This window comes from Maylandia zebra, linkage group LG7 (genome assembly GCF_041146795.1).
Source record: "Maylandia zebra isolate NMK-2024a linkage group LG7, Mzebra_GT3a, whole genome shotgun sequence".
Classification (NCBI taxonomy): domain Eukaryota; kingdom Metazoa; phylum Chordata; class Actinopteri; order Cichliformes; family Cichlidae; genus Maylandia; species Maylandia zebra.
The window spans coordinates 30,145,229-30,157,279 of NC_135173.1; the positions used below are offsets into that span (position 1 = coordinate 30,145,229).

Sequence of the window (12,051 nt, forward strand, 5' to 3'; positions counted from 1 at the left end):
AAAATGTCAGTCTTAGTTTTACTGGATCTCAGTGCAGCATTTGACACAGTTGACCACAACCTATTACTCAAACGACTGGAGAACTGGGCAGGTCTTTCAGGAACTGTACTAAACTGGTTCAAAACATACTTAGAAAACAGGAAATACTTTGTATCAATAGGTAACTTCACATCTGAGCAGACAAGTATCACATGTGGAGTTCCCCAAGGTTCCATCTTGGGACCCCTTCTGTTTAACATTTACATGCTCCCACTGGCACAGATTATAAAGAACAACAAAATAAACTACCACAGCTATGCAGATGACACACAAATATATATCACAATGTCACCAGGAGACCGAGGCCCTGTACAGGCTCTTGGTAAATGCATTGAGGAAATTAATGACTGGTTGTGTCACAATTTTCTTCAGCTAAACAAAAACAAAACTGAGGTAATAGTCTTTGGCGCCAAAGAAAAACGATTACAGGTCACCAGAGAACTTCAATCTATACATCTAAAAACCACAAACCAGGCGAGAAATTTGGGTGTAGTGATGGATGCAGACCTAAACTTAGAAAAACACATTAAGACAATAACAAAATCAGCTTACTATCACCTCAAGAATACAGTGGGGCAAAAAAGTATTTAGTCAGCCACCGATTGTGCAAGTTCCCCCACCTAGATGGCGCCGCGGATGGTCGCCCTGGTGCTTCAGTGCGTTACTTTTGTTTTGTTTTTGTGCATTTTCTCTGTGTCTGGGCACTCCTCTGGATACTCGTACACCAGAGAAGAGCTCCTTAACTACAGGACTACAACGCCTGTGGATTTATTTCCAATATTTGTCGCATCTGCGGCAGATTTACTGCTGACTCTGACCAGGAAAGCGAGACGCCGAAAGAGAGGGAAGCGAGCCGGCGCACTCGTGCGTTTGAGGAGACGCGGACTGCGAACTGCTCTTCCTGGGATCTTCCTTTCTAATGTACGCTCACTCGGCAATAAGATTGACGAACTGGCCCTGATGAGAAGCATGAACAGAGACTTTGCCTCCTCCTGTGTCTTATGTTTTACGGAGTCGTGGCTCAGTGAGAACATCCCAGACTGCGCGCTCAAGCTGGAGGGCTTCCATCTGCTGCGCGCGGACCGGCAGGCAGCTCTCTCCGGTAAGTCCAAAGGTGGAGGTCTCTGCTTCTACATCAATAGTGGCTGGTGCACAGATGTGACAGTGATTGCTCAGCACTGCTCTTCCTCTCTGGAATATCTTTTTATCCACTGCAAACCGTTTTATTCTCCGCGGGAGTTCGCTTCATTCATCCTGGCCGCTGTTTACATCCCGCCAGACGCAGATGCGCAGGCAGCTCAGTGCGCACTCGCGGAGCAGATTCTCCACACGGAGCGGACATTCCCGGACTCTCTCATCATTGCTCTTGGGGACTTTAACAAAGCCAATCTGAGCCATGAGCTTCCAAAATATAAGCAGTATATTAAATGCCCGACCAGAGAGGAGAGGACATTAGACCACTGTTACAGCACGATCAGCGGGGCCTATCGCGCGGTGCCCCGCGCTTCACTCGGACTTTCTGACCACGTCATGATCCACCTAATCCCCGCGTACAGACAGAGGCTGAAGCTCTCCAAACCTGTCGTGAGGACTAAAAAACTGTGGAGCAACGAGGCTGTGGAGGAGCTTCGCACGTGTTTGGAGACCACAGACTGGGACACATTGAAGGCTGCTTCTAACAGCTTGGATGAGTTTACGGACACTGTCACCTCCTATATCCACTTCTGTGAGGACAGCATTGTGCCATCACGCACCAGGGTGAGTTATAACAATGACAAACCCTGGTTTACTCCTAAACTCAAAAAGCTGTGGCTGGAAAAGAGAAAGGCGTTCAGAAGCGGAGACAGGGACTGCTACAGAGAGGCCAAGTACAGGTTCACTAAAGAAGTGGACATTGCTAAACATCAGCACTCTGAGAAGATGCAGCAGCAGATCTCAGAGAATGACTCGGCCTCTGTGTGGAAAGGTTTTAGGAATATCACAAACTACAAGCCTAAAACCCCCCACTCCACTGATGACTTGCTCTTAGCCAACACCCTTAACGACTTCTACTGCCGTTTTGACGAGCCATCAGGCAGCCTTCACACCTCCAACGGCCCCAACAATAGAGATACTTTGGACACTAATTCCCCCACCTCTCTCCCCTCCATAGAGCCATCACCACCTTCAAACCGTTCACCTACGACACCCCCCTCCTCACCCCACACAAAAGAGGATTTCACACCACCTCCTCCCACCACAACTCTTCATATTCATGAAGCAGATGTGAGGAAGCAGTTTAAGAACCTGAATGCTCGGAAAGCTCCCGGCCCAGACGGTGTGTCTCCTGCCACCCTCAGACACTGTGCAAACGAGCTGGCCCCAGTGTTTTCTGGCATTTTCAACTCCTCACTGCAGGCATGTCATGTGCCTGCCTGCTTCAAGTCCTCCACCATAATCCCTGTCCCCAAGAAACCTAGGATCACTGGACTAAATGACTACAGACCCGTGGCTCTGACATCTGTGGTCATGAAGTCTTTTGAGCGCCTAGTTCTCTCCCATCTCAGGACCCTCACGGCCCCCCTCCTGGACCCCCTGCAGTTTGCATATAGAGCCAACAGGTCTGTAGACGACGCCATCAACATGGCCCTACACTTCATCCTGCAGCATCTGGACTCCCCAGGAACCTACGCCAGGATCCTGTTTGTGAACTTCAGCTCTGCCTTCAACACCATCCTTCCAGACCATCTCCGAGACAAGCTTTCCCAGATGAATGTGCCTGATCCCATCTGCCGGTGGATCACTGACTTCCTGACGGACAGGAAGCAGCATGTGAGGCTGGGAAAGAATGTCTCGGACTCCCGGACCATCAGCACCGGCTCCCCTCAGGGCTGTGTTCTTTCTCCTCTGCTCTTCTCCCTGTACACCAACTGCTGCACCTCCACCCACCAGTCTGTCAAGCTAATCAAGTTTGCAGATGACACCACCGTTATTGGACTCATCTCGGACGGGGACGAGTCTGCCTACAGGAGGGAGGTTGAACGTCTGGTGTCCTGGTGCAGCCACAACAACCTGGTGCTGAATGCCCAGAAGACAGTGGAGATTATTGTGGACTTCAGGAAGCACACAGCCCCACTCCCCCCCATCATCCTGACTGACACCCCCATCACCTCTGTGGACTCATTCCGCTTCCTGGGTACCACCATCACCCAGGACCTGAAGTGGGAGCCCACCATCACCTCCGTCATCAAGAAAGCCCAGCAGAGGATGTACTTCCTGAGGCAGCTGAAGAAATTCAACCTGCCAACACGGACGATGATGCAGTTCTACACTGCAATCATCGAGTCCATCCTCACCTCCTCCATCACCGTGTGGTACGCTGGAGCCACTATCAGGGACAAACAGAGACTGCAGCGTGTTGTGCGCTCTGCTGAGAAGGTGATTGGCTGCAGACTCCCATCTTTGCAGGACCTGTACACCTCCAGGACATTGCGGCGTGCAGCTCGGATCTCAGCTGACCCTTCTCACCCTGGACACAGTCTGTTTGACCTGCTCCCCTCAGGCAGGAGGCTCCGGTCCATTCGCACCAGAACCTCTCGCCATAAGAACAGTTTCTTCCCCTCTGCTGTTGGACACATGAACAATAACCATATGACTGTACCCGCCACTAACACATGACCCTACGCTGTGTCACTGCATCATTCTATGTTTGGCACTGATCACCACCTGCACTCATGTATATATCTTTCAACGTAGCACTCTTAATTCTTATTCTCATGTATATATCTCATGTATATCTCATGCACATATCTTTCCACGTAGCACTTTTAATTCTTATCCCTACTTTTATTTTTTTCCATGTCTATTTAAGTGCTATTTATGACAGCATGTTTGCACTGAAGCACCGCAGCAATTTCCTAATGTTGTAAACCTGCTCAACATTTGGCAATAAACCCCATTCTGATTCTGATTCTAAAATGATGACAGAGGTCAGTAATTTGCACCAGAGGTACACTTCAACTGTGAGAGACAGAATGTGAAAAAAAAGAAATCCATGAATTCACATGGTAGGATTTGTAAAGAATTTATTCGTAAATCAGGGTGGAAAATAAGTATTTGGTCAATAACAAAAATACAACTCAATACTTTGTAACATATCCTTTGTTGGCAATAACAGAGGTCAAACGTTTACTATAGGTCTTTACCAGGTTTGCACACACAGTAGCTGGTATTTTGGCCCATTCCTCCATGCAGATCTTCTCGAGAGCAGTGATGTTTTGGGGCTGTCGCCGAGCAACACGGACTTTCAACTCCCGCCACAGATTTTCTATGGGGTTGAGGTCTGGAGACTGGCTAGGCCACTCCAGGACTTTCAAATGCTTCTTACGGAGCCACTCCTTTGTTGCCCGGGCGGTGTGTTTTGGATCATTGTCATGTTGCAAGACCCAGCCTCGTTTCATCTTCAAAGTTCTCACTGATGGAAGGAGGTTTTGGCTCAAAATCTCACGATACATGGCCCCATTCATTCTGTCCTTAACACGGATCAGTCGTCCTGTCCCCTTGGCAGAAAAACAGCCCCATAGCATGATGTTTCCACCCCCATGCTTCACAGTAGGTATGGTGTTCTTGGGATGCAACTCAGTATTCTTCTTCCTCCAAACACGACGAGTTGAGTTTATACCAAAAAGTTCTACTTTGGTTTCATCTGACCACATGACATTCTCCCAATCCTCTGCTGTATCATCCATGTGCTCTCTGGCAAACTTCAGACGGGCCTGGACATGCACTGGCTTCAGCAGCGGAACACGTCTGGCACTGCGGGATTTGATTCCCTGCCGTTGTAGTGTGTTACTGATGGTGACCTTTGTTACTTTGGTCCCAGCTCTCTGCAGGTCATTCACCAGGTCCCCCCGTGTGGTTCTGGGATCTTTGCTCACCGTTCTCATGATCATTTTGACCCCACGGGATGAGATCTTGCGTGGAGCCCCAGATCGAGGGAGATTATCAGTGGTCTTGTATGTCTTCCATTTTCTGATGATTGCTCCCACAGTTGATTTTTTCACACCAAGCTGCTTGCCTATTGTAGATTCACTCTTCCCAGTCTGGTGCAGGTCTACAATACTTTTCCTGGTGTCCTTCGAAAGCTCTTTGGTCTTGGCCATGGCGGAGTTTGGAGTCTGACTGTTTGAGGCTGTGGACAGGTGTCTTTTATACAGATGATGAGTTCAAACAGGTGCCATTCATACAGGTAACGAGTGGGGGACAGAAAAGCTTCTTACAGAAGACGTTACAGGTCTGTGAGAGCCAGAGATTTTCCTTGTTTGAGGTGACCAAATACTTATTTTCCACCCTAATTTACGAATAAATTCTTTACAAATCCTACCATGTGAATTCATGGATTTTTTTTTCACATTCTGTCTCTCACAATTGAAGTGTACCTCTGGTGCAAATTACTGACCTCTGTCATCATTTTAAGTGGGGGAACTTGCACAATCGGTGGCTGACTAAATACTTTTTTGCCCCACTGTATATCAAGGATAAAAGATCTGATGTCTCAACAGGACCTGGAAAAACTAGTCCATGCATTCATCTTTAGTAGGCTTGATTACTGTAACAGCATCTTTACAGGTCTACCTAAAAAATCAGTCAGACAACTACAGCTCATTCAGAACTCTACTGTTCGAGTCCTCACTAAGACCAAAAAAGTGGACCACATCAGTCCAGCACTGAGGTCTTTACACTGGCTGCCTGTCCATCAGAGGATAGACTTTAAAGTTCTGATGCTGGTCTATAAAGCTCTGAATGGTTTAGGACCAAAATACATCAGTGACCTCCTGACCCAGTATGAACCTTCCAGATCCCTCAGGTCATCTGGATCCGGTCTTTTATCAGTTCCCAGAGTCAGAACCAGACACGGAGAAGCTGCATTCAGCTTTTATGCTCCTTATATCGGGAACAAACTCCCAGAAAGCCTCAGATCAGCTGAAACACTCAATTTATTTAAATCCAGGTTGAAGACGCACCTGTTCTCAGCTGCATTTGAATAAAGCACCAAATCCACACTTTTAAGCTTAAATTTCAAAACTAACATTTTAACTACTGATTTTATCTATTTCTGATTTTATCTGTTTTGATTTTATATACTGTTTTGTTTGTTTGTTTGTTAATTAGTTTGTTTGTTTGTTTGCTTGTTTTAATCAATTTTAAATCATGCTTTTCATTTGTTTTTGTTTCTAATGTCTCTGTAAAGCACTTTGAATCACCTTGTTGTTGAATTGTGCTATACAAATAAACTTGCCTTGCCTTGCCTTATTAAGCATCCCCTGCCTGTGACCTGCAGCATGTACCTGCAGTCTGGGTCAGAGCTATGTTCCTTGTCTTTAAACCACCTCCCTGCTACATTTCCCACATTCCCTGCCTTTGACGCTGGAGCAGGATGCTGTTGTGGAGAGGTTCGGAGTTTGTTTTTTTTTTATCTACGCTTTGTGAAAGTGTGAAATTAAGCTGAGCTTCGTGCAGCTGAGCTGAACGCTGGGCAGTTTTCTCACTGCTTCAGGATTTCCCCTCAAACTTGAGGCGCTGCACCCACCTTCTGACATCGCTTCCTGCTACACGGCTCCTGATAGCCCGCAGAGGGCTGCGGGGGCGTGGTCTTGCTGCAGATGGAGTTATAGGCAGATCGGAGACGTTTACACGTCTCGTTAAGGTTACAAGCCTTTGCCGCATCCAGACAGGGGTTACAGGGTTTCCCTGCCTCGGAGCAGGGGCTCATCTTGGTCAGAGATGAATCTGCAGAGAGAGAAGAGATAAAAGATAAATTAAAGAGACTCACACACGTCTTTGTGCCCCAGCTTGCACTAATTTGTGCACTTAATGAAATAATCTGCTGAAAGATAATTGAACGTTTTCAGAGAGCGACTTGACTTCAGCAAGGCTCCAATCAGCAAGGCTGTAATCACTCCACTCGCGGCACTCTCGCGTCTCCCAAAAGACACTTTTAGACTGAAAGCTTCGATTTCTGTTTTTATGATTAACCGTGTTTTTCTGCTTCTCCACTTACTTTGAAAAGTCCGAAGGCCGGAGGTCAAAGAAAAACAAAAGCAAAGAGAAACTCAGAGGAGGAACAGAAAGTCACCTTCGACAAAATAATAAGAACACTACTACAGCATGCACCATTAGACAGGTGAATTTGAATAATAACTACAGAGAAGCTTCGCTTGTTGTAGAAAAGTAAACATTTCCTGTCTATTCTGGCCGGGCTTGTCCTCCAGAGAGGAGGTTAGCCTGGGAACGCCTTGATGGTTCTGGATAAGCTGGAGGACGTGGTGAGAAGGAGGTCTGGGCTTCCCTGCTGCTGCCCCCGAGACCCAACTTCAGATCAGCAGAAGAAAATAAATGAATGATTTAATGTGTTATTTTAGATTTGAACTTTTATTGAAGTGGATGAACTAGCTTCAATAATGCACGGCGCATTGCTCAGTCACAGTTTTAATAACACGTGAACTTTTGTACTAACATGTTTTCATACAATATTTAACATTAGTTTATTTAAAGTGTTTTTCTGCCTTGCTGTCTGGAGTATAACATGTAATGTTGATAATGAAGCGGCATGGTTCATTGTTGAAGAATCTTTTTTTTAGTAGACGAAGAAATTGGTCGCCAGGAACATCTCTGATTTATCTAACCTGCGATCTTTGTGTAAACCCAGTGACATGTTTGCACTGAATAACATATTAAAATCACACGAACGATGTGTGACTGATTGCTCCGTCAGCCCTCTAGCCTGCACCCGCATGCCCAATAATCACAGGATGAGAGCAGAGTGATCACAGATCACGTCCATCAACGTGATTGGACAGGTTAAAGGTCATCATTGTAACTGTGTTTCTTCCTAAAACAGAAAACTCTAAATACAAAGCTGAGATTTTATAAATGATATTTTTATCAGGATGTCTGAGTTGTTGTGATGAATTCAGATAAACTTAAATGAAGAAGAGCTGTCTTTGGTACGCTGTACGAGCTCATGTGACTAATCCTCTGTAATCCTGCGTAAACCACTTACTGCTTAAGTTTGCTCCATGAGTCAATCAGTCTGCATCCTTCTTCAAATATATAAAACGACTTTTATATATTGGACGTGTTTAATAGAGAGACTCAACATCCACACAGAAACATTTTAACAACTCAGACTGTGAAGAAAGAAAACCACACAAAACAGCAATCAGCGCCGCACACAGACCCACAAACAGACACAGAACATGCCTCCGTCAGTCAGGGCTCCCTGCTCTCAGAGCCAGCTCACTGTGACACAATCCTAAACAGCACAGCTGTCACGGTACTGGGTCGTGTGACCCAGTGTTTGAGTTTTTATGTATTTTTTTGTATTTATTTTCAGTCTAGTTAAATTCTACGTTGCTGTTCAGGCCTTATTTCTTAGTTATTTCTGTCATCTCCGCCTGTACTCAGTCTCCCTGGTTCCTGCGTCTATGTTTCATGTCTATGCGGTTAAGTTCATGTCATGTTTTATCTCCATGTCTATGTCTCCGTGTTTCCTGTTTTATTTTGTAAGAGTCTGGTGTTCTTTGTTCATTGTAGTTAGTGTTTCTCTCCCCTGTATTGTCATTATGTTTCATTCGAGTCAGCTGTGTTCTCATGTGTCTCCACTTCCCCTGATCACCTCATGTGTGTATTTAAGTCCTCAGTCTTCCTTTGTTCGTTGTCGCGTTGTCTGTGTACTTCCCCTCTGGTCAAGTTAAGTGTTTTTCAGGATTCTGTGCAGTTCAGGTTTGCCATTTGGTTTCTGTTGTTTTTCATGCAGCCGCACGATGAGGTTCTGTGCAGGTCATGTCTGTTTCGTCATGCCATTTGGTTCACAGTTTCCATGCATCTGCACAGCATTCTGTTCACAGTGATCATAGTTATTCCTTACAGTCAGGTTAGTATTTTTCCAGTTTAGGTTTTTGGTTAGTTGCAGTCTGTCCCTGTTATGTTTTGTCTACTCCCTCCTGCATCAGCCCAAATAAAGGCTCTCTTTCAGTTTAAGTTCACTCCTGTCTCCTCGCCTGTGTTCGCGCCTGGGTCCACCACACACTCTCCACACGGTCTGCCCCCGCTGGCCGTGACAACAGCATCCACCTGCTCACATCCACCCAACAAACAGCAGCACAGAAGTCTGTTTTTCCTCCATCAACAACTTCAGCTCCATCAGTGCACTCACCATGTGACCTAATTAGGACTGTAACAGGAGGCAGTGTTTGTGGTTCTGTGTCCTGCAGCTGTGTTAGGGTTTAACAGTGAGCACGCTGCAGGAGCAGTGAAAGTGCTGTAGTCGTGTCCATGTCAGGTCTGAGTGCTGCAATCACATGTACCCACATGTGATTACATGTAATCACCTGCATTCACATGTACAGCGGTGCTGATTAGCATCTCCTGCCTGTGAGGCAGACTGCTCTGACCACCTTCGCTGTGCAGGACGTTTCTGATGAGCGCATGATACACAGGGACACGCCCAGACTGGCTGACCCTGGGTCAGCTGCTAACAGGCAAATAGTCTTAAGTGGAGCAGAAGCAGGCCGAAGGACTGGCGGCATGTCTGACAGGTCTCTGCTCACTGGCTACAGAACATTACAGGGAGAGGGGGTCAGCTGACGGCCTGTGAGGTGCTGATTAAACGATATCATCAGCAACGTGGTAAGACACCATCAGCATCAGTGCAGCTTCTTTGTTAACGAGCTGAGTTTCATTGAGTCTGATCTGTTTTACCTGAGTGCTGATTAAATGTGACTGACAGGCTGAGGTTTCTTCTCATGAGCGGCTTCATCCAAATACTGAACATCCTGAGTTTAATGGGTTTAAATGAAGTGCTCCCTGATCATGACCTGCTCCGTTTTTCACTCATGGAATTTATCAGAGTGGCTTTGCATGATTCACAGTTAAGAATCATCCTTCTGTATCATCCTGTTTCCTGATGGCCAACGTCTGGAAGCCTACTGAGGGACAGGACACAGTGTGTGTGTTCATTTCTTTACATTTACTTTATGCCGCCAATGTGTTCTTAGACTTTAATTAAACACTGGCCACTTTATTAGTTACTCCTTGTTAGGATGTGGATGGGCTCTTTTCATTCAGAGCTGCTTTAACTCAACAAGCTGCTGGAAACGTTCCTCAGACTTTGTTCCATGGTATGACATCATCATGACATCATCACACAGTTTCTGCAGGTGTGTTGCTGCCTTTGTGATGAAGGTGAGGGTGCTCTGTTGGACTGAGTGCAGCGAACTTGTCATGTTCAGAAACCAGACTGTGTTGTAAGTCTGAGTTTCTTGTTCTTACTGACAGGAATGACACAATGTGGTCTCCTGCTGCTGCAGCCCATCTGCTTGAAGGTTCTTCTGTAGACGTTGGTTGTAATGAGTACCTTTCTATCAGCAGTCTGCTGTTTCTCTTCTGACCTCTGAGCTCAGCAGGGCGTTTCCTCCCAGAGAGCTGATGTCTGTGATGGTGGTTGGTGGTAAAATCGCAGCAGATTAGCAGATTGTGCAACACTCAGACCAACAACCACGCCGCCCTCAGGCCCTTAAAGCAACTTTCTTATCATTCTGATGCTCAGTTTGAACTCGTGCTGCGCCACTCTGCAGATTGGTGTATATCCAACGCCAGGTAACTACAGGGCCAGTACCACTGATACCGATGCCAATAGTGATATTTTTAACTATTTCTACAGGCAGCTGCTGTTGAGGAGCGCAGTGTGTCCTGATTTATGAGATGAACCATCATCAGGTTGCAAATTCTGAAGGCATTTTAAGTATCACTAAATCACTGTGACTTTTACTTTTAAAATAAGGAGTTAACACAGTAAAACACACCTTCCAGCTTTTATTTTGAAACTGAGCTGAATGTAGAGTTGTCTGGCTCAGCGTCTGTAGTTTAACTGTGCTGCAGGCTGTAAATAAAGCAGACAGTCAGCACAGACATGTTTCATAGCTCATGTTCGGGGTGTAGAATTTTATTTAAAAAATTACTTATTTAACACGCTTCAGTGAGCTGCACATAGAGGATAGAAACAAAGCATCGATCTGATACTATCGATACCTGGACGAGACCACCTCTAGTTTGAATTTCAGCATGTTTGCACACCTAAAGGCTCTGAGCTGCTGCCGTGCGATTGGCTGATTAGACATCAGTGTTAACGAGGGGTTGAACAGGTGTACCTAATAAAATGGGCGGTGATTATGTATTTAATGGTGTGCTCAGAGACTGGGTGGGTGGGTCGTGATGTTTGCGGCTCTACCTGCAGCAGCAGAGCTGAGCACATGTCTGTTGCCCTCCAACATGATCAGGATCTACAGAACAACGACACCTTCTCGTCTCCAGGGCTACGGTGAGATCCAATCAAGCGTGTGAATGTCACACCAGCATGTCGAGTGTGAACACACACGTGTGGACACCATTAAGTCTCAGCCTAACACATCCAATCACACAACTCCAATGGAAAAGACAGCTGTATCTGCGGCTCAGGGACAGATCATGAAGCGTGGCATCATGACATTTCCCACAGTGTTTTAGCAAATTTACATCAGTGACTGACAACGCCTCCAGTGCTGAGCAGAGAAATCAAAGGCTTCCTGTGAGGCAGAAAACTGGGCACGATCAATGAAACCCCAGAAAAAATAATCTCATGCAGAGAATCCTCGAAGGAGCGGAGCCTCCAAACCTCAGAAATATGACTTAAATTGGCTTTTCCTCGGTGGAGGTATGAGCTCAGTGCGCCAGTTTCTTTGTTTACACAAAAACCATCAAGCTGAACCTCCTCAGGTTGAGAGCAGCACGGGACACCGGATGCAGATTCATCCACTCTGGAAGAGTGGGGGATGATGTCAATACTGCAATCTCAAATACCTAACATGCTGTGCGCTAAACCGAAACCTTTTAAAAGTCACTTCTTTTAAGATGATTCAAATTCATTAGGAAAAGGTGGAGGTGGTGGATTTTTAGGTAACAGCTGGTCCCTGCAGGTCTTCAGCCTCAAAGCTG

The 12,051-nt window shown here is 46.1% G+C and overlaps 1 protein-coding gene across 1 annotated transcript in view; it reads right to left on the reverse strand.

Moving 5' to 3' along the window:
- The window catches only part of gfra2b (GDNF family receptor alpha 2b), a 164,339-nt gene that overhangs the window by 48,022 nt on the left and 104,266 nt on the right, over positions 1 to 12,051 (reverse strand). The window contains exon 4 of the mRNA XM_004561831.4: positions 6,608 to 6,807. Within this exon, the coding sequence (XP_004561888.1) occupies positions 6,608 to 6,807 (200 nt within the window). The remainder of the gene's footprint in view (positions 1 to 6,607; positions 6,808 to 12,051) is intronic.